Consider the following 22,066-nt stretch of genomic DNA (forward strand, 5'->3'; position numbering starts at 1 on the left):
ACGGAGCATGTCAATGTGCTAGAGCTGCGGGCTGTGCACCTGGCGCTCCAGCACTTTCTCCCATATTTGAGGGGGAAGCACGTGCTGGTACGGCCGGACAACATCTCGACCATTTCTCAAATAAATCACCAAGGGAGTACCAGGTCAATGTGGTTGCTGCAGGTGACCTGGGGCCTGACTTGGGCAGCCCCCCGCCTAGCCAGCCTGAGGGCAATGTATCTACCGGGAAAGTGGAATGAGGTGGCGGACTTCCTTTCCCGCTGCAAGCCTTCCCCAGGGGAGTGGAGGCTTCACCCGGAGGTGGTGCTCCACATCTGGGGCCTCTTTGGCAGGGCGGAGGTGGATCTCTTTGCCTCGGAAGAGACTACCCACTGTCCTCTCTGGTTCTCCTGGATGGAGGAGAGCAGCCCTCTTGGGCAGGATGCCCTGGCACACGAATGGCCAGAGGTTCTCCTGTACGCATTCCCACCAGTCCCTCTGATTATGGCAACGCTGCAGAGGGTTCTTCAGCGGGGCCACAGACTGCTGCTGGTGGCCCCCTTCTGGCCAGGACGTACGTGGTTTCCTCTCCTGCACAGGCTCTGTCACGGCCCACCATGGCGCCTCCCCGACAGGAAGGCTGAGGGGGCCAGGTGTGGCATCCCAACCCTTGCCGTCTTCAGCTGTGGGTTTGGCCTCTGCAGGGCCCGATCCACTGCTGTATGAGTGCATAAGCACAGTCCAGAATACTGTTCTGAACGCCAGGGCACCGTCTACCCGGGTGCAGTATGAGAACAGGTGGCGGCTGTTCTCTGGTTGGTGTTCAGGGAGGCATGTGGACCCTGTGCACTGCTCTGTGCCTGCTATTTTGGAATTTTTGCAGTCTCTCCTGGATAGCGGTCGGTCCCCATCTACCCTGAAGGTGTACGTGGCCGCCATTTCATCTCAACATGTTCCAGTCGATAACAACACAGTAGGATGCCACAGGTTGGTGTCCCTCTTCTTGAAGGGGGCTCTGAGACTGCGTCCCCCACGACTGCCAAGAACTCCAGCATGGAACCTGCCTTTAGTGCTGGATGCTCTATGCTCACCACCCTTTGAGCCCCTGGCACAGGCAGGCCTACGGTGGTTGTCAATGAAGACTGCCTTCCTCCTCGCTATCACCTCAGCAAAACGTGTTAATGAGCTTCATGCCTTGTCAATCAGCAGTTCTTGCCTGCGGTGGAACTCGGACAGTTCAGGGGTCACCTTATGGCCAAATCCTGCATTCTTGCCTAAGGTTTTGTCAAACTCGCACCTTAATCAACCTATCCAGCTGGCTCGGTTTGACCCGCCAGTAGGGGAAAGGGACGAGAAGTCGGTGCTGTTGTGTCCTGTGCGGGTTCTGAGAGCCTATGTGGACAGTACTGTGGGTATACGCAAGTTGGACCAGCTTTTTGTGTGTTTTGGTGGTCCTAAGAAAGGTTGTGCTCTCTCCAAACAGCGTCTGTCTCACTGAATCGTGGACGTCATTTGCCACGCATATAAGGCGGGTGGTCGTCCCCTGCCTGCTGGCGTGAGATACCACTCTGTGAGAAGCGTCTCCACATCATGGGCTGCCCTGAGAAGGATGCCCCTGGAGGCGATATGTGCCGCAGCCTTGTGGGCGTCACCTGGCACTTTTGCAAGGTTCTATCGAGTGAACATTGCCTCTCCTCACCCACTGGGTGTGGTCCTCCTACTAAGTTCTTCTGCTTCCAGTCAATTAGGTATGCATTTTGGATTCCTCGTGACTTTGTTTGTATTGGTCATCCAGTGCTTAAGGCACCGCCTCTGGTGGTCAGAAAAGATGAAATAGCACGACAGTTACGTATGTAACTATGGTTCTATGAATCCTGGATGACCGCCAGAGCGTTCAATGAATCCTGGATGACCGCCAGAGCGTTCAGTCACTCAAAATCCTTATGGCTTCGCAAGAAGATTCTGCAGGAACAGATCCTCTAACAACACCGGAAGTTATAGCCTGTCCGGGGTCGTCAGGGGGTCACTCACAGGTGACTTTGTTGGTATTACTTCTCGACCTGCGCATGCGCTAGAGGGAGTCATTCAGTGCTTCAGGCACCGCCTCTGGCGGTCATCCAGGATTCATAGAACCATAGTTACATACGTAACTGTCGTTTTCATTGCTGCCATGCACAGTGGCACATCTGACTGTTAAACCAATATAGATGCAGTATATAAATGGCAGTTAACCCAGACAGAGCTTCACTTTCCTATTTCCTAATATTCAGTCATGACTGAAATGATGGGTTTGAAATTAAAATAGGAGTCATTTCAATCTGTGTCAGTGGTTAGCAAGAATATTTTTGAACGGTTAAGCCTGTTAGCCTATATCTTCATTTGCAAACAGACAGTGTGATGCAGGCTGTGAGGCCAGTTGGTGTGTCTAATGATTGAGACCCACATGCTGCCAATCAGTGTGGATTCAAAGAGCTCGTTTGGTACCTGGAGCCCGAGTATGTTATGTCACGGAGAGCTGCTGTGGCCAAACGCATTTAAAAGCACTTTGAGGAGAAGATGGATGAGTTTAAAGTGAAGCTAACCAGAGCAGACAAGCTAGCTCTGGCCACGACTGGGTGCAGGGTTTCTGTTATCTGTTTTTTTTTTTTTTTTAAATTATGGGCAATATCTGCTGATGTCATATGATGACATATTCAAATCTCTCTGCTCATAATGTCCAGTGAAAATAATTCCAGGTATAGATCTGAAAGTACAGCATGCTGCTTCTCTGATGTCTCTCCTCTTTAAAGTTTTGGGGAGTTTTAATTTGTTTCTGTTCAGTTTGAATGAAGTGTGTTTTCCGATGATAAATGACTGTTTCTGTAGATGGAGTCTGGTGGCGTTGGCGAGAGCGATGCTGTTTCTGGTTAAACAAAAAGGATGAGCTGTACGAACAACATGTTTGACAGCTAGATGGCATGACAAGCGTGGGGAGGAGCATGAAAAGTGAGAGAATTTCAGCAGTCAGCACGTTCAGACCCAGAACTCACCTGTTCTTCGTAGCCCTCGACTTTCACTGGGGTAAACTGGTCCAAGTTGTATTGTGCAAATGCACTGCAGAGAGAGAGAAAACATCACTTCACACACTTTAAACTCCGGTTTAAGATTTCTGACTAGATAATACATGCTGACAGTGTCTGGACAGCATGGATGCAGACTAAAGACATTGTAAATCTAAAATTAAGGACTCGTCTGATCACAGTCAGGGGAATCTGATTTCCCCTGACTGTGAGATTAACTTCACCAGCTGTGTTCTGAGACACAATATGGCAAAATAACAGTGGATCTGCTTGTTAAATTGTGACAAACGTTGATCTTCACACTTCAATGTCTTGCAAATTCAAAAAACATTATTCGAGACCTGGAAATAGCAGACTTACTGCGCAGCACCTTCCCTGAGAAGATTGTCATTGTTGAGCAGCAATCGCACATCTGAGAAGAGAAATGGTGAGATAATGAGGGAGGGAGAGGGGAGAAGTAAGACAGGTACAGCAGATTAACAGCATGACACACGCACCAGCACAAAAGACAAAGCCACCTGGAGTCAGTCTTTGCAGCGTTTATGCCAGGGGAGTGCAGCAGACGTGGTAAATTAGCTCAGTGGAAAAGGCTGTAAAATCGCATGCAGATGAAAGGGGACAAAGTGGCAAGAGGGGACTGTGTTTCAGTGTGTGTGGCTGTCAGGCTGTGATAAGAGGCAGGCAGGCCGAGAGCCTGCCGGCACTCCTCTGAGGTGACGACATTGACTGAGGCAGGACAAGGCTTTAACAATGCCAGAACACACACATACACACACACTCCCTCAAGGGACACTCCTTTAACAGCATGGTGTCAACGCTGGCGCTGCAGGGTGAGCTATAATTTGGCCGAAACATCACAGTCTCATTTTGCTCTATGAGTGGCCACAGCAGTGCGACGAGTTACAGATGAACCTAAATGGTTTTCATTTCAGCTCCTGTTAAGAAACTATTTCAGAGCAATGGCTGTGGGAACAAAGTGAAGAATAATAATGAAGGGAGTGCATTGTTAAAATGTGAAAACAATGTGTTTCATATCATGATTTGTGAGTTAACACCATCCTCCCTTTAAGACTCTGTGGTAGACAGCAATACATGCTGTACTACTGCAGTAATCAGTGCGTTCCTGACCAGGACAGGGTAATTCTTCCTTGCTTATTTTATTTCAGCTCAGACAGTTGAAGGGGTGAAATGTTTGTTTCCACAAGGCAGAAGTGGGATCAGTCTGAATCACCCTCCAACGTCTCGTGTGCTCAAAGCTGCAGCGGTCAGTGCATCTATTTCCGTACGCCTCCAGTAACGAAAATAAACTTATTGTTTAAGTTCCAAGGGTTGCTGAACTTAACAATAAATTAATAAATAAAATAAAATAAAATAAAATAAAATAAAATAAAATAAAATAAAATAAAGACCGACCAAATTCACAAAATGCTTCAGGTTCTGCATAAATCAACAAATGCTCACTTAAAGTCCGAATGGAAACAACTAGAAGTGCTTGATGGGTTCTCATTAGAAAAGATGACTAGTCATTGCAGGAAATGCACAAATGTAAATAAAACACTGACAATGGCTTCGTTCCATTTCGAGCCATGCCATGAGGTGGCGTGATGATATCAGGGTCCTGGAACTGGACTGCAGCCACTATCAACATCATTAGTTCCACCTATGTTTGACAAGTCTATTTCTCTGATTCACTTTGCTGCACTGGTGTCAGGCTGTTTATTCTGCAGATGTACACACACATACAGCTCTGAGAACTCCAGCTTACAACAAAAAAGTATTTCAGGTTAGGAAAATTTAACAATGCTTAAAAAGCTGCTTGTTTCCATGTTTCCGTCTGTTCCTACAGAGGGAGGCTGGGAGATTAAACCCTATATTCATGTGCTCAATTTAATGAGAAAACAATTGACAACATCAAACTTTTGACACTGCAGCTTCCCCATAGATGAAGTCTTGCTGATTTCTGACAGGATCATAATCACCCAAGTGGTGCAGAGAATCCCGGAGTAATCAAATTGCAAAACTAGTTAAATCCCCAAAATTAAAATTTGTTTTTCTCAAGTGGCAAAATAGAAAATATGCTATGGTCATATACATGCAGCACAATTGCTGCGTAAAATATATTCTGTATTCACAGGCCTGGCTGAAAAACAAACAAAACAAAAACATATTTATCTTACGCACATGATGAAACATGAGATCAGCTGCCTGAGTCACACAGTCGACGTTAATTCGCTAATTTAAAAAAACTAGGTACCACATAAGACATTTTCTGTTACGTGCAGGATGTTTTAAAAGGCTTCATATGAAACTTTTTCACGTACTGGGAGAGTGAGTCACATCATCGAGTTACACGTGTTCAAATCATTTAAAACATCTTCAAACCGAGCCACTTCTTTCTTTAATGTAGATGATGGTGTTTAGATAACGAACAGTAGAAAGATGACAGTTCATGAAGGGAAGTGGACGACGGGTGACCTACAGACACCTGAGCAGAGCAATCCCATTTTACACACCAAGCACCACCAAGCCCACACACATTATACAGAGGAGGAGAAACAGAATACTTACCATTGAAAACTTCATTGAACTCTCCTGGCGGGGCATGAATGACAAAATTAGCTGCTATGCGTACCTGCAAACACACACAAAAAAGGTACATGTTCAGTCACTGATCTGACAAAACCAGCAATGTGATGAATCTATCTAAAAATCTGAGATGACATTTGCTTTTTATAACATACTTTCCTTTTTTGACAATGCCTAACGAGGAATTCTCACTATTCCCACTCAGAAAGATGTTGTTTTTATTCAGTTTTGGCTCCTTTCAAAGTCTGCCAAAGATTCAGCTCACCCTAATGCTGAACTCACTGTAAGTATACCAGTTCAATGCCCCAAACTCGCAGCGTTAACCAGGGTATGTGTGCGCGAAGTGGCCAACAGAGGGTGTAATGTGACTGTGTCACTGCTGCAAGGGTGGAGTGATGCACTTCAGCATCTCACTCAGTCTACAATTCATCTGAACAGTCATTTTTCCCCTTCCTCACTTCTCTTCTGCTGCTGCATCACAACACTTCCTGTTACCAGGTCACATGTCAAACAGACAGCGAGACAGCGGCCCCTCCCTCCCCCGCTTGGTTTACAACCATATAAGGACATAAAAATGTGCTGAGGACTCTCATGCAGATTTTCTCTCTCGCCCTACCTCTATACCTCTCCACCTCTCTCTATCACTGGCAGGGTACAGTGGCTCAGGCCCCCCCCCGTGCTCACAAGCTGGTGTGTCAGGGAGGGTGTTCATATTTGCATGTGTGCGAGTGTTGTGTGTGTGCTGTGCGTCCCCCGGGCCCTTATTAGCTTTGTGTGTATACAAGTGCTCTGGCAATGGCGCAGAGCTGCAGATTGATTCTTGCTAATGAGCCACTGAGAGAAAGGAAGACACTCAGGGAGGAACGTGTGATGTTGAGATCATAGTTTATCTGCATTAGTCTAATCCTCTGTCACAAGATCATCATGACCCACTTGTGCTGAACAATCTACAATTCATAACAAAAAGGATGAGCGGACACTGGTGTGAGTGCATGACACATGGGTGCACTTTGTTAAACAGCTAGCAAGCACTGTGTTTGTGTTTGTGACTGGAAATCCCTGTGTAAAGAGCCATTTGCATTGGGTATCCCTCGTTACGCTGGACGGCAGCGTAAACAGACTTTCCATATGCAGAGCACATCCCCCAGGCCTGTTCCAGGAGGCAGGTTTACGCATTAGTGAAGCAAAGTTTTCCAGATCAGCTATCTGAACGGTCGCTGTAGCTGTAGTTTTGCCCTGTGCAGATGAAATGCTGCCTTTCTCTTGATCTGAGCTCAGCCGATTCAGAACAATCAATACATCTCGACTTGAATACATGCACACAAGTCCATCGTGGACCTTGTACACAGCACAGATGTTTTGCTGTTTCATACCACTATAAATCAAAAATATCTGGATTTTCATCACAACTGTCACAATGTAGCTGGAGATGTATAAATCAGTTGGTAACTGTGAGAACTGCTGCATTGCTTCAATCTTAAGCTTTAGTTTAAATAACTGGCACAAAACTGAACTCTCTCTATGCCCGGATCTGGTCTCAATATAGTCTATTAAGAGAGTTAGAGTTCAGCAGGACCACTGTAATCACTGCTGGACATTACACTGTGCATTTCTGTGTGTCTTCTCGTGCTGTCTGAATGTAATGTGATACTGTAATAATAACCTCTTATTCCATTCAGGGTCACTTGGGGCAAACCCAGCCCGCCTCTGGGAAGAGGCGAGACACACCTTTTACAGGTAGCCAGTCAGGGCTAACAAACAGAGAAACACATATACATTCATGACCAGAGGAAGTTTAGTTTCCAATTCATCTGCCTAAAGACAGGCAGATCATGGAAATAATCTCAGCGGGACACTGTGATGACATTTCAGATACTTTTGTCCACCCTGGAGTGAATAATGGTCTTGGTGAAACGCCGAATTGCCATGAACAGTTTGAGTGTTTGGCATAAAAACGGATTTGGAAACTGATTAAATAAAGCTGATCACAGACATTTTAATCCTACTGTAGACAACTGTGTGAACTTACACCCATAGGTAGGGAGTGAACAGTGACGACTGCAAAGGGTGGTCTTAAGGGGCACAGAGAGGAAGAGGAGGTGAAGCCAAGGGAATGTGATGGGCTATAAAATGAATCACTGACAGGAGGAGGAGGAGGAAAGGGATGCTCCATTAGTGGATAATGACAGAGGCATTGACTGTTTGAAGTTAGTTAAGAACAGGCTAATATTTTCTCTTCATCTAAGTACCTCAAACCGTTTCTACTAATGCACTGAGACGTCAGTGTGCACCCTCCTATAACATTACATGAAAAACTGGATAAAAACAAATTAATCCACGCTTCTACCTTTTTTTACAGGTTATATAAATGTTAAACTTCATCCCTCTATGTTTATAGGAATTATGGCTTTAATAAAAATGACTTTTTCTTCCAGGGGAATGAAATATTATTCTAGTGATTCTGGGACATATCACTCACAACAATACTGATATAATTTTGAAGATGGTTACAAAAAATTCATATTGTGATAAAGGCAACGTCATTTCGTTATGTGCAGCAACAACAAACAAGGCTGAATGAGGAAGTAACATTGCTACTGGCTCCATGGTGGTGGGGGGGGGGGCTAGCTCCAAAAAGGGGAATGACTTCAGTAGTGTGGAAGTGATTTGGTTATGAAAGATCAGATTGACAACAAACCACAGTAATATGAGAGGAGTGCACAGAGAGTGTGATAACAAAAGGGGGGCGACACATCACCACCTGAAGTGGAAGCACCTGGCTGAGTGCCAGGTGAGCCAAACCCCCTGTCCCCAGTGATGATAAGATGCTGCTGGATAGCATGATGATACAGCAAGTGGAACCACAAACCCATCTTGCAGACAGGAAGTAGTCCGTTTCTAATCAACACAGAGCCTTTTCAGAGACAAACAAAATCAACGTAAATGTTATTTTTGCTTCCCCAACAAAAGAAAATCTTAACTTTAGACCAAAGTTAACTTAAATCTATGAAATCTTTTTAACTAGCAGACAAACTGAACCAAAGTCAAGAGCTCCTTCAGTGAGGTAATTACTTTAGTGCTGCAGTTTGAATATTGAGCTGTTAAAGAGGACATGAAACGCTCCGATTCTTATTTATTTCACACAGAATTAAGTGTGTGGGTACGGTACGGAGCCCTGGACCTGACATGGAGAAAAAAAAATTTAATTCATGCGAACGAAATACTAATTCGTGCGAACGAAATAATAATTCGTTCCCACGAAATACTAATTCGTGCGAACAAAATACTAATTCGTGGGAACGAAATAATTAATTGCGCAAACGAAATACTAATTCCTTTGCACGAATTAATCACAGGGTTACGCTGCTGCCAATCACACGTGGCACAATGCTTATTGTCAACAAAGCGGCGACACACAGCCACATACGCAAGCACAGTCTTTGATATGTCATCAGATACGATGGGACAATCAATAAAGATAATTTAATGTAGTAAATAGTGTTTGTTGTGGTTATTTTGCACAGAAATGCGCCTGACATCTTCTTTGAAGTCTGTGTGTGTGGGCGTGTTTACACATGTTACTGATGCTGCTGACAGACAGGAGCGAGGGATCAGACGAGAGTCACAGAGTTGCACAGCTGATCTTAGCTTTTATATAACTGTGTCTCTGGTGAAATTCATAACTTAAACTACAGCAATGGATCTCACTTTTTTATACCACATTGTAGAGGAGATCGTCCTGTTTACTTTGATATGCATATCGCCGACCTCCGCTGTACAGAGACCTATTTAACACAAACTCAAACATGAGCGCAATTTTAACCGCACTTCGCTTATTTCGGTCCCATTGGGTTAAAAATGATGTTATGGTCAGTGCAGCGTGCATCCACTTGTTCCAAAACTACACACACAGCTGTTCATCGCCGAATCTGCAGACCATTTCTGTACGGATTGGTGGAGTCTAACGAGCTGTTTGGAGCGGAGTCCCATCTTGTCACCTCCGGGTTGATTGGTGATGAGACACCGGTGTGCCGCTGCGCTCTTGGAGAGCGCGGTGAAGCGGGTGGGTGCGCTGAGCGCACAGCAGATAGGCTACTGGGCTCTCCCTTGAGACCCGCTCCTCACAATACAGTCAGTGAAGTGGTAATTTGGCTGACCTGCGCGCTGTGCATAGGCCTACAAGTCTGCAAAACCTCCCAGGCAGATTTGGATATCTGAAGTAGGCTATCTGCTGCCTTCGTATCTGATGACATATCAAAGACTGTGCTTGAGTATGTGGCTGTGTGTCGCCGCTTTGTTGACAATAAGCATTGTGCTACGTGCGATCGGCAGCAGCATAACCCTGTGATTAATTCGTGCCAACGAATTAGTATTTCGTTCGCACGAATTAATTATTTCGTTCCCACGAATCAATTATTTCATTCCCACGAATTAGTATTTCATTCGCATGAATTAGTATTTCGTGGGAACAAATTAGTATTTTGTTCGCACGAATTAATTTTTTTTTTCTCCATGTCAGGTCCAGGGCTCTGTATGTGGGAATACGTCTGTGATTTTTTTAAGATGGAAAGTGCTTTTACATAAAATTAGAAGAGTTTTTTTTCGTGCTGATCCACTACCTCAGCAGTAGTGCGCCGTCATGTTGTTCTTGCGTCATTAGCTACGTCACAAGGTTGGTTGGTTGGATCAGGTTGGATATGTAGCTAGCTTGAAAGTACAAAGAAAGAGTGGAGGAGGACGAAATTGAGCTGAATTTCGAAGTGATGCCATCACACCCGATAGCATATGCCTTCGAGACACTGAGGAGACAAACACCTCAAAAACAGCTGCGAGTTGTTTTGGAGGAAGAGCAGCTGAGGGTTTCTGCAGGTGCTGAGAGAGGGCAAGTGTGTTTTAAAAAAAAAAAAAAGAAAAAAAAAAGCACGTGAAGGAGATGGTTTATAACCTGGCTTCTCCACAGTGCTCAGCGGAAGCATGTCTTTAGCTATATGATATGCCACTGTCTTCGTGCCTTTTAAATGATTTGTCATCAGGCACTGAAGCAGATACCTGCATGGTGGTCTGCTGCTTGTGTGGTGGTGCTGCAGTTGCTGATGTTGTTGGACGTTGGCGAATACGACTGCTCTCCAAAGAGTGAGCGCGGCTGAGGTGGTTAAACAAGTTTGTGGTATTACCAGTCTTGGTGGGGACGACAGTCTTGCATAAGTTACAGACTGCATTGGTCTGACTACGGCCCGACTTATAAAATCCAAAAAACTGCCATACTGGCGAGCTGACTTTCCCTGTTTTATCGACAATTTCTTCGCTCGCTGCAGCGCTTTCTATTTCTCATCTCAGTCTTCGCAGAGCATCAAACACAAGACGATGAGATGGCGCAACCAAATTTGATACTGTTACATGATTGGCGTGTTAGCGTGTCTCTCTCACTGATTAGCGATTACTCCCTACATTGCTGAGAGCGAGTGCCTTTGTTCATGCTACCAACCTCGCATCGCAACTTCAGGTTTCTTCCGACGGAGAAAAAAAATTATCGAATGTTTAATCGAATGCATTTTTTATTGATATTGATGACCCTGGTGCGCCCCATTAGAAGCAGGTAATTTAACAGTAACATTATTTGCTGAGCTGGAAAGGCTCGACTGATTGAAAGATCATTGTGTCCAGAATACAGTCTGCCCTAGCCAGCATATAGTTTCCTGGCTAATGGCCTCATCAAAATTGCAGGTTAATCATGCTAAGTTACTTGTGTGCCACAATTGTAAACCTGTTAGCGTGTCATTAGCCAACCAGCTCACTGGCAGGTTCGCTTACTCATGTACCCTGAATGCCACAGGTTGAGGCGATGAGGCAGTTACACTGATCGTAGACTGAGTGGGTCTCTGCAAAATTCACAAGAGATTTAACATGGATTGAAAATAGTTTAACTTTTTTTTTTGTGTGTGGGAAAAATAAAGTAATCTAGAATCATGAATGACTGTTTTATTAATTATGTGAATTGATTGTTTGATGTTTATTATTGCAGAAAATGAAGTGAAATTATCATTGTAGTTATTATGTAATAACTATGCCACAGTATTTTTTTAAGCCTGCCATCAGTGGAAAAATGTGTTGCTTGTATCCGTGGTCCATTTAAATTACACAGTGTTAGCAGGAATAAAAGGCAAATCATATTGTAAATGGCAAGATTTTTTATTTTATTTTATTTATTTATTTTAGCCGTGCTGCGTAAACGCGCCGGCTCTGCGTCTGACGATGTAATGGTTCTGACTAATAGATGGTGTCGTCCGTGCACAAACTGCACGCACACAGGACAGTGCATGCTCTAGCCACTGCAGCCAGTTTCTGTTTTAATGACCTAAATGTATGACTACAGTTTGATCAGTTGTGCTTAATACTAGCGATCTCCACCAGCTAACCTATCTCTCTCTGCTCTGCCACAACGGCACGGTGTTGTGCTCTTGCCTTACGACGCACTACCGCCTCTTTGCTGCCACCGGACTGTGTCGGGAGGTCTGTGGACCATACACTCTAAGACGAAAAATCAAACACAGATGGAGCAGCTTCTGGCTTTAACCTGTTTGTTTTACGAGTCACCAGGACACCTGATTCAAAAGCCTTCTCGTCAATGTAGTCCTCATTTACAAAGTGCTCGCTGCAAACCCAATTTTACTGACTGATTCTTCTCGTTTGCTGTGCTATCAGAGAACATCCCAAGAAGTCTAAGCTAACAGTGATTAACTGCTGACACATTTATGACAGCTTGTCAAATCATTACTTCCTCCACCACTGAAGATGGTTATTTTCTCAAAATGAGACACATTTCTTTCGGGCCTGGCATCAGCTGATGAAAAATTAGTGATGATCTAACATCCAGGATCATGCTAGTTAAGAGTTAACTGGTAATTAACTGATTAGTTGATCAACTGAAAATTAACAGACAGCAACTTTGATTACCCTTTTAATGACTTATTACCAAACTGGTTCTAGATTCTACTATGTGAGGATTTACTGCCATTTATTCGGCTTTACAAATGTAAGTTAAACCTGTTTTTAATTGTTTACTATTGTTTGGACAATCTATACTATATAAGGAAGAGGATGTAACTAAAATAAAAACAAAAATTGGTCTCTTTGTTTTGCCACAGCCATTGTTTTGTCTTAGTGCTCATAGTCAAAGTCTGTGACTTTCAAGTGAGCTTAATGAGATTTGCGTTTGGGTGCAATTTTCACAGAAATCAGACACGGGAGAGAAAAAACAACCCACGTATGATGGAGGGTACAGCTTTGGAAGACTGCACTGCTGCTGAGCTCCGTTCATAAACGCGTATGAACATCCACAAAGCTTTGCACAGCTGGGGGAAACGCAAGGACTGACTGCAGTTCAGACATTTTGCAGGAACAGAGAGAGAGTGAGCAAGGCTGACAACTGCTGTTGTATGTGAGCTCAGTACGTGACTCGGACATGGACAAAGTCTTTCTTTGCTGGAAATAAGATTGTTTAGGAGTCTGGGGAGCTGGCATGCAGGCAGGAGCTAACCAAAGAGCTAATAGACACAAACAGAAAGAACATGGGACACAGGCACCCCCCCCATAGTGTGAGGTACTTAAGTCTTTGTGCACTCTTGGCCTGGACACCAGCTGGTCTCTTTTCTTTCAACTTGCTCACTGTATATTCATCCTCATATTACCCAGCAACCCCTCCTTTCCTCGCAACAGACACGTCAACTGCACTATCCCAACCCAAACCCCCCCCCAGCAAGCATCCTTTCTTAATCCCAAATGACACCCACTGACACCAAAAACACATTTACCCTAATCCAGGCATCAGAATCGCCTTATCATGCCAATCCAGATGCATGAAAATAATGATAATAGTAAAAAAAAAAACACAGCAGGAACAAACTGAGGCAATATTTTGGCCCACGGGCATTTTAAGCTGCATTATCTCCCTGAGTTTGATCCTCTTCTCTGGCATGCTTCCATTTCAATATCCTAGATAGAGAGGAAGAAGAGGGCCCCGGCACCTTGAAATACTGAAGCAGACACAGGGCCAAGTTCAGAGGAAAACTAGTTTGATGTGGGTCAATATTGGGGGGTTGGGTGATAGGCTGGGGTGTGGGTGCAATAATTTATGAATAATAAGTCTACAGCGTAATGGCAGAGGGAGGGGGAGGACTGCCGGGCAGCCGTAGGCTAACTAGAAATGTTCCTCTACTAATGGAAATGAGGAGGAGGTGTCGGCTGGTCGGCTCGGATGAAGCTGAAGAAATAAGGGCCAATTTCTGTGATGTTGGACGCTGGCAGCAGCAGAGGGCTGTGGCTGTATTGAAGGGGGATTCCTAACCGAACACCGTGCTTCATATTCATTCAGGCTGACATTTTGACACCAAAATGGCATTTCTAAGAAGCATTTCAAGTTTTCAGATTGATTTTCTTCCTTCCAGGCAGCCACCAGCGTCAATTAAAATCAGTTGAGCATTAATGTTAATAAGTGGAGACTTCAAACTTAATCCTTCACAGCAAACATTTTATTTTCTTGTCAAATGCATGTGAACATTCTGAGATAATCTGACAGATGCCCATCACAAAATATAAGCAGCAAGTGTTGAATCATTTAACAAAATGAAACACATATGCTGGATACTCAGGCAGGGATCAAACTTGTGACCTTGCAGTTACTGCACAGACTCGCTGTCCTGAACCTGCCGGTCAAAGTAGTGTCAATTTACCACAAGCCAGCTATGGAATGGAATATATATCACTGGCTTGCATTCCCAGCTCCAGTATGCAGACACCACAGTGTAAAGCCACTGGTCTTAACAAAGCATTTAGCACTGAATAAGCAACTTCTGAGCTAAACAGGTCGTAATGTGGTTCAGCAAAAAGGCTCCAGCTTGTCAAAAATTTTAAACAGGGCACCATGTTTGTGTCTCTCAAGGAGGAGAAGTCTAACTAAGTGCACATGCAGAAAAACAAGCGTAGCTCTTTCCTCATCTCCAGATCACTTGCACTGCTGCAGCAGGCACGTACAGACAGCGCTCCTCTATCTTTGCATTCTTCAGTTAAAGTGAGATTCCGCTACGTTTTCAGCATTCAACTATGTTATGAAGCAATGGACTGAGACAGCTGTGCACAAGCTGAGCTCAGGGACTCGCAGAGCTGTTCGGAGTTTCCGATGACTGCCCACTTGAAAGAGGAGGGAGGTTTCTTTATGACCCCTCTCTCCCAGACAGCAATAAAACTTTGAAACTGGAAAATTTGAGATAAACCTTTATCAAATGAGGAGCTGTGGTCTCAGGCATCATTAAGCAAGGTGGTCTATACCAGAACATATATCTTCTATTTCCCATCTGGAAAGGGGGCATTTTTATCTTGGTTTCTGTATTGTATTTACTGTATTATGGAAGTCACTCACTGTATTTCAGCTGTGCATGAAAGGTAATCTGCGGTATAGCTAAAGGTTAATTTGTTTGACATATATTTTTCTACCATCCTAATCTTTGTACAGATCCAGCTGGACATGTAGCCGAAATACCTCAGAAAGCTATGTTCTGTTCATAGCATGTAGTGGATGTATCACGCCTTGCTGCACCGTGACTACACGCATTATTAACACTGGAGCAAAGGAACAATCAAGCCACAAGCGCTGGTACTGTGAGTGGAGCTGCAATTCATTTGCAGCTGTTCGGACATTGACATTTTCTAGAAGGATAAACTAACTGATAATGGTTAGTTGCAGCCCTGACCGTTAGCACTATGCTCTGTGCTGACCTTCTGCGACAGTTAAATAAGTTACCTGACTCATTATGCAAACTTTACCTGCAGCGGTGAAACTGAGAGCGGCTGTTATTGTCCACTGCTTTTCTTGCAGTGAACAAGAACCAACGCTGCTCTTAAATTAATGCAGAAAACATTCAAATGCTTCACTGAACAGCATTATGTGCCGCTTGCTTCAAAGAGTTGTCTAGGGTAACTGCCTTATCACATTCATCGTAGCATCGCCAGCGACACGCAGACCTCAGCTGTTGTTTTTCCTGTATAACAACCACAAGTAATGAACAGTCTGGATGAGGCAAACGTGCACACATACAGCACAAGCTAACTCTTCCTCCCTCCAAGTGTTGGTGATCAACAAGTGATATATGCAATTTTCAGTTCAGAGCTAAAATCGTTGTATTAAGACTTGTTTGCCAATAATCTTTCATATACGTGTAAGAAATGTGATTCCACCAAACAGAATCTCACTGTGTTCATAAAAGGCGAAGCATGCAGATACCTCTGTGCTGAATTCACAACTAACCAATCTAAACGTCAGCATGACTATGACTGGGTATCACAGTGCTTCAACACTATCACATCAATAAAGCCTGGGAGCCACAAGATTATAAAGATACCATCTTACTTCCCCTCTCAATTATAAGCCTTTTTTGACGAGATTATGCATTCTTAGCAAACCACTTTTCACTGACTGAAGGGTCTGCCCTTTTCTAAAACAGGAACTTCAGCAGGCAACTCCGTATTTCTTCTAACATACTTGTAGACTGCGGAATGGAAGTGCAAGCTACAGCATTACAAGGAATGCAGCTGCCACTTTCAGGCTGTGGGTAGTGGGTTTGTCTACTCTGTGGATCATTTTGCGATAAACCACATCCATATTTCAGGTCTTTTCTTCCAGTGGTAAACAATCATGTTGACAGGTAATAAATGCTCGGTTTCTGGTCATGGTACCTGCCTGGGCACTTATATAAAAGACACAGGAAACGACTGCAAACACATTGAGTAAGAGCAGTTTCCTGTAACACCGTGTGCGGTTTCTGCGCTGTAATCAGGAAGCTGGCAGGACTGTTCCCAAATGACTCAAAAAGACTACGAGCTGGTATCTGTGGCAGAGATGAGACTCTTCTCGCTGTTTAATCATTTACAAATGGAAGAGACTCGAGTAATTCCCGATTAGGGAGCAGTCGGGTCTTTTTTTGGAACAGCAAAGTGACACTGACATCCACAACAGGAGCAGGGCAGAAATGTCTCAATCCCCTGAGGCACATTTAGGAAGTATTTCACAGAGACAAACAAAGCTGTTTACTGCATTTGACAAAGACATAGTCCTCCTATCAAAAATAAATGTCCAGGGTTAACTTTTCTGAGGCTACCTATCAAAACAGTGTCTCCAAGATGCTTCTTCCAAAATAGACTAAACAGCCATCATGGCAACATCAGCTCAAGCAAGTTAGAAGAAAGTTTGCAGATTTGTCAATCAATGTGGCAAAGAACCATCAGCTGAGTGTGAGGACATTCTGGCTGAGGCTGATGGTTTTGCCCACTCTACCAGTACCTGGCAGGCCACCAAACATTATTTGAAGTTTTCCTTTTATTCTGCAGACTGGCCAGTGAAAGAGTTACTTAAATTAATGAGTGAATTTTGGAAACTGTTACCTACTCTCACTGTGATAGCAAATGAAACTACTCATTTCCTCCCTCTGCAGTCTCCTCTGAGCTGCACAAAATGAGCTGAGAGGCCAGAGCAGATGGACTGCTTTGAGCTAATGCACCGGCCTTCAAAGTGCGAAATGCAACTGCGGTGCATTCATGGAAATGCTGTGCTTTTAACAGCACAACATGCAGTCGATGGATGCACAATGTAACTCCTGCATGAACCATATTCAAAGAAGGAAATGAACAGCTTCCACCAGCTGAACACTGCATATTGGCTGCGCCTGGTTCTCTACCAGTCATCCTGGCAGGTCACAAACCGACAAAATCAAACTGTCAGCCAAACAGTGAAAATGTGAAAACACATGTGGTTAAAAGATGAAAACAGCTCCATCCTCTTCACAGCACCAACATGGAAAGTTGGTTCTTGTTTTATCACAGCTTCACTTTAAAAGCACATTCCTACAAACATGATACACAGTGAGCCTAATCAGTCACAATATGGTCACAGTCTTCATCACAACCTAGCCCTGTAATGAAACGCTCAGCAAACAGCTGATGACTGGGTGTTGTGGTGCATGACGCAGTCACACCCGCAGGTCAATGAGCTGCCTCAACTCAAAACTTCTGACTCAGGCTGATGTGGAACAGAACAAAATAAAACCAGGCCTTGTTCTAACTCTGAATGGCACATTACATAACCTACAGGGTGGCAACTGAGGAGTTCACAACTGCTTATGAAGAAGAATGTTCATAATGGTTTACTGTAACAAAAGTGGCAGGACCTTTGACTGCTAGGTCAGGACAGACGCCACACACGGTATCAGGTACACATGTATAAACATAGCTCCATGTATGTAAACCCCTTCAGAATGATAGAGAGGCTATGACCATGGATTGCTGTCACTATTTGTTCTGCTAACTGTTTCTGTAATTGTTGAGTCATTTAATTAGCAAAAGACAACAAATAAAGTATAAAAAAAACCCTAAAAAGTTATCAGAGCTCGGAGAGACTTCTGAAATTTGTTTACAAAGTCTGACCAACAGTGACAAAACCAAGTATTAGATTTACAATGACTAATGATTAAGAAACTTGCTTAAATCTTCACAGCTGTACAATTAGGTACCCACAAAATTATTTGGCATATTTACCAGCAGACTGAAACTATAAGAAAAACAGTCAGCAATAGTGCTTCAAGCAGCAGTTATCACACTGTCATGCCTCTCTCAAATCTGTGCTTAACCAAAAGGAAAATAAGGCACCACAGAGACTAAAATGTGAAATGAATTTAAGTTTGGAAAAAAATAAATAAATAAATAAAATAAAATCAGGCCATTTCACAGGACATTGAAATTAAGTGTAAGTGGGATTTTTGCAGACAGTTCAGATGCATGCAGTTGAACACTCATGTTGTCTTAGGGTGCTGGCCGTGTGTGCGTGCGTGTGTGTGTACATGCTCTTTTAAGGAAATGAGGAAATAGACAGTGCTTGTACTGCCACACACTAGCAGGGGTGTAATGGGGGTATAAAACCTGCTTATAGAATGAGCTCGACTACCTAATTTGCATAGCAGTCTATGATTACACCGCTTTAAAAAATAAATATTGGTGTGAGACCTTTTGAGTTGTAGATTTGGACTTTTAAAGTCCGAAGTGCACATACGAATACATGTTGAGGAGTCAACTGGAGCTAACAGTCCTCGCGTCTCTTTACTGACCGAAACGCAATTTATTAGACATACAGCGGTTACCAAGCTAGCTTGTCAATGTTTACGGTTGCTGTCATACGGTGAATTAGATTTTCCTCGGCATTAAATGATCTGACAACCAAGAATCTTCCATTATTTCAGAGCAACGACAAAAAAGCGGCATCGCACAGAGAAAAGGGCGTGTTAGTAAGTCAAGCTACACGTTAGCATGTCGCGGCTGTGCTAAAGTAACTAGCTAGCGATGTTAGGTGTGTGAAAACTTCCATAACACAAGCAAGCAGAGACACGCGGCAAAAGGCATGTCCACAACACGAAAACGGTGTGGGAGCTACGCTTAGGTGAATTTATCATATGTAGACGGCTCCTATTTTGAGTCAGGACCGTACAAGGAGCCTCCGTTTGAGATTCGCAAATGAGCGGAAGTTGAGCTAAAAATAATAAGAGCAGAAGCAGCAGCGGCTGAGCTGAGGCCTGCTTTTTCTCCTCTTTTCATAACGCCGGTCGACCCCAGGACGCACCGATACACTGACTCAAATGCAACTCGAAATGCGAGCGTTAACGTCCCCCGCCGGTGTTTAGCCGGTGATTAAAGTGGCATCTTACCTTTTCCTCGTCAGATAGGGGCTCCTCATGATCCGCCATCTTTTCTTCCGGCACCACCAGCTTGTCAGAGCGAAGTGACGTCAGCGCCTGGGTGGATTCCCGGCGCGGTTCAGCTCAGATGTGACTGATGCTCAGCGGCGGTTATTCTGGGCCACATGGAGCTTATGTATCTGCACAATTCACGAATTAATGCAAACATCTGCATCTCTTCACTTTGGCATTTAACTAACTAGCTATTGGTTCCTGATGCAGATCTAAAACTTGTGCTTTGCCTCGCGCTCATGCACTGCTGCTATTTTAAACTGCGATTTGATGCATTTTCCTAATTTTTATTTTCATCTTTATTCTGCTCTATTTTTACCTTGATATTATTTTGTTGTGTTGTTTTATGCATTGTCTTTATTTCTATTTTCATCCTTATCATCATTACATCATTTTTTAAAATCTGTTTTCATGTCCATTCTGTCTTTTGGTCTGTCACTTGGTGCATGTTGTTTCTTTCTTGTAAAACACTTTGAGCTGCAATTCCTGTATGAAAGGTGCTATACAAACAATGTTTATTCTTATTCTTATTATTGAAGAATGAATAACTTCACCGTTGTATGAATAATGAATAATAATTATCTTTCAGTGAGTACACCTGAGGTTTATATTAGCAATTGTTCCACTTCCTCATGAAAGCAACTTCTACTTTTTGTACAGTTTTTGGATATAAAATAAGGAACATTTCCCTCTGTTGCTTCTCATTTGTAGTATTAGTTAATTGTCATTCTAATAGAGTTACAGAGCATGTGGGGGATCCAGTCCTTCATCTTACAGACTCCAGTAGGGACAATTTCAAACCACTGAGCCAAATCTGGTGAGTTCAGAACCAAGGAAGTTCTTTCTGAGAAGATGTGCTCTCTGTTTTTGTACACATGGATGGGTGTGAGCTGACAAAAGTTCCTCCCTAATAAGTTCTAAAGAATTATCAATGAAACTGAACTATTCCGTCTTTTACATATACAGTCTGACTAAGCATGCATGCTCTTACACAGCAATATCTTTCTGACTTGTTGGTGTAATCCCTCACATTTACACCTGATCTTAAGTGCCTTGCTCAAGGGCACCTAGATATTAGATGTACCTGACAAGAGCTGTTGAAGTCTTCTTTTTCTTCATCATTGTCACTAAATCCTGGAGAAACTCTGTGATTACCCACAGATGCTGTCACATTGTGCAGGCCATGTTTTCCACCACTAGATGGCGAGCTACACTAATTTCTAAAGCTGAGGGTTTGTTTAGGACCCCTCTGCTTGTTAAGAGGAATGAGATCAGTTTCACTGTCTGACTCATTCTCTTTCACAGTGCCAGCAAAGAAAAAAAAGTGACATGTAACTAAACACTCAATACAAAAATCCACAGAGATGGTTCGCTTCAGGAGGTTCAGTGAATTCAGCCTGAGCACAGTGGAGAAGGAAGTCTGGTTGAAAGGACTCTCTTGGTCGCTGAAGACTTGGTCGTTGTATCTCCCTGATTTGTGCAGTGTGACATGTTTACGTGTGCAGAAACACACATTTTGGATTGGACAAGTAAAAGTCCTGCATCCTTTACCTAGTGAAAGTAATGTCACAGTAATTGAGTAATGAACTTACTGTTTACCTCAGGTTGGGTTATTGCCCACTGGCTGGTTAGCTGGTTAGCTTACTGGCTAATGAGCTTGATACCTGAGTTGAATTTTCTCAAGGAATAAATCAGCGGGTGCTATAACGCAGTGACCTTTTTGTAAAAGCCCCCTTATTATTAAATGATCCACCTCTACTGTAACATTACTAAAGCTCATTATTCACAGGTAGATTTGTGAGGTAAAAGGTATTTAAGAGCCACTGAGCTACAAAATGAACACTTCAGACTAAATGACTGTCTCACGGCTGTTCTTCCTCAATGCCTTGTCCTTTCCCTCTCCATCCAAGACTGTAAATTATCCCTCCTTTGAAAAGATTCAGCCTTCCTGTGATGCCAACAGTGCAGCTCACTGCTTCTTTAGGTGGGGTCACCTCAATACTCATGCTGTCACTGTATTACTCCTGCGTGGTAACAGCGGTGAAATGGTCAAAACAACATCTTACAGCAAGCCTGACTCTGTTCATCCTTCACCTTCTCTTTCATCACGAGTCCTCTAATTGTATCATCACAGATCAGAGTCTGACACTTCCATCCTTTTCAGCACCTCATCTTCTGCGTTTGTAGCATCAAGCTGTTTTTGTTTTTCATTTCATTTAATACAAAAGCCCATCAAACACAGCTCCTGGCAGTCTTTGTTGACACTTTGTGACTCTATACTTACCGTACCTTTATTTTTCACAGTGGAGCTTAAATTATGATTGATGAAGGCCAAGTCTTTATCTCCCTCCTTTGTGTGGCCCCACCATCAGCACAAGTGGCTGAATTATTGTGCAGATTTGGGATGATGAGGCACGCTGGAGGATCAAACCAGGAGATTTTAAAAGCCCTGTAATCTTGCAGTGCAGCCATTGTGTCGACACTGGAGCTATTCATCACCTCTGGGGACCAAAGCGGGCACTGAGAAGTCAGATTCTCTGCTTCTGAATAGGGGGCCGCTCTATTACTCACCCCCAGCCACTGATTAGTCACCTTGGATAATCATTACACTGTTCCCGCTTAGACAATAATTACCCAGAAGACTAAAAGACATTAAAA

General features: G+C 43.6%; 1 protein-coding gene across 2 annotated transcripts in view; it reads right to left on the reverse strand.

Moving 5' to 3' along the window:
- Window positions 1–19,503, reverse strand: part of LOC139337785 (F-actin-capping protein subunit alpha-2) — a 37,388-nt gene extending 17,885 nt beyond the window's left edge. For both annotated transcript variants that reach the window (XM_070972548.1, XM_070972549.1), the window contains exons 1-4: window positions 19,367–19,503; window positions 5,607–5,670; window positions 3,399–3,450; window positions 3,009–3,072 (exon numbers count right to left, since the gene is read on the reverse strand). In XM_070972548.1, coding sequence (XP_070828649.1) covers window positions 3,009–3,072; window positions 3,399–3,450; window positions 5,607–5,670; window positions 19,367–19,405 — 219 coding nt within the window. In that variant the 5' untranslated portion in view covers window positions 19,406–19,503. The remainder of the gene's footprint in view (window positions 1–3,008; window positions 3,073–3,398; window positions 3,451–5,606; window positions 5,671–19,366) is intronic.
- Window positions 19,504–22,066: the final 2,563 nt, after the last annotated feature.

This window comes from Chaetodon trifascialis, chromosome 10 (assembly GCF_039877785.1).
Source record: "Chaetodon trifascialis isolate fChaTrf1 chromosome 10, fChaTrf1.hap1, whole genome shotgun sequence".
In the NCBI taxonomy this organism is placed as follows: Eukaryota; Metazoa; Chordata; class Actinopteri; order Chaetodontiformes; family Chaetodontidae; genus Chaetodon; species Chaetodon trifascialis.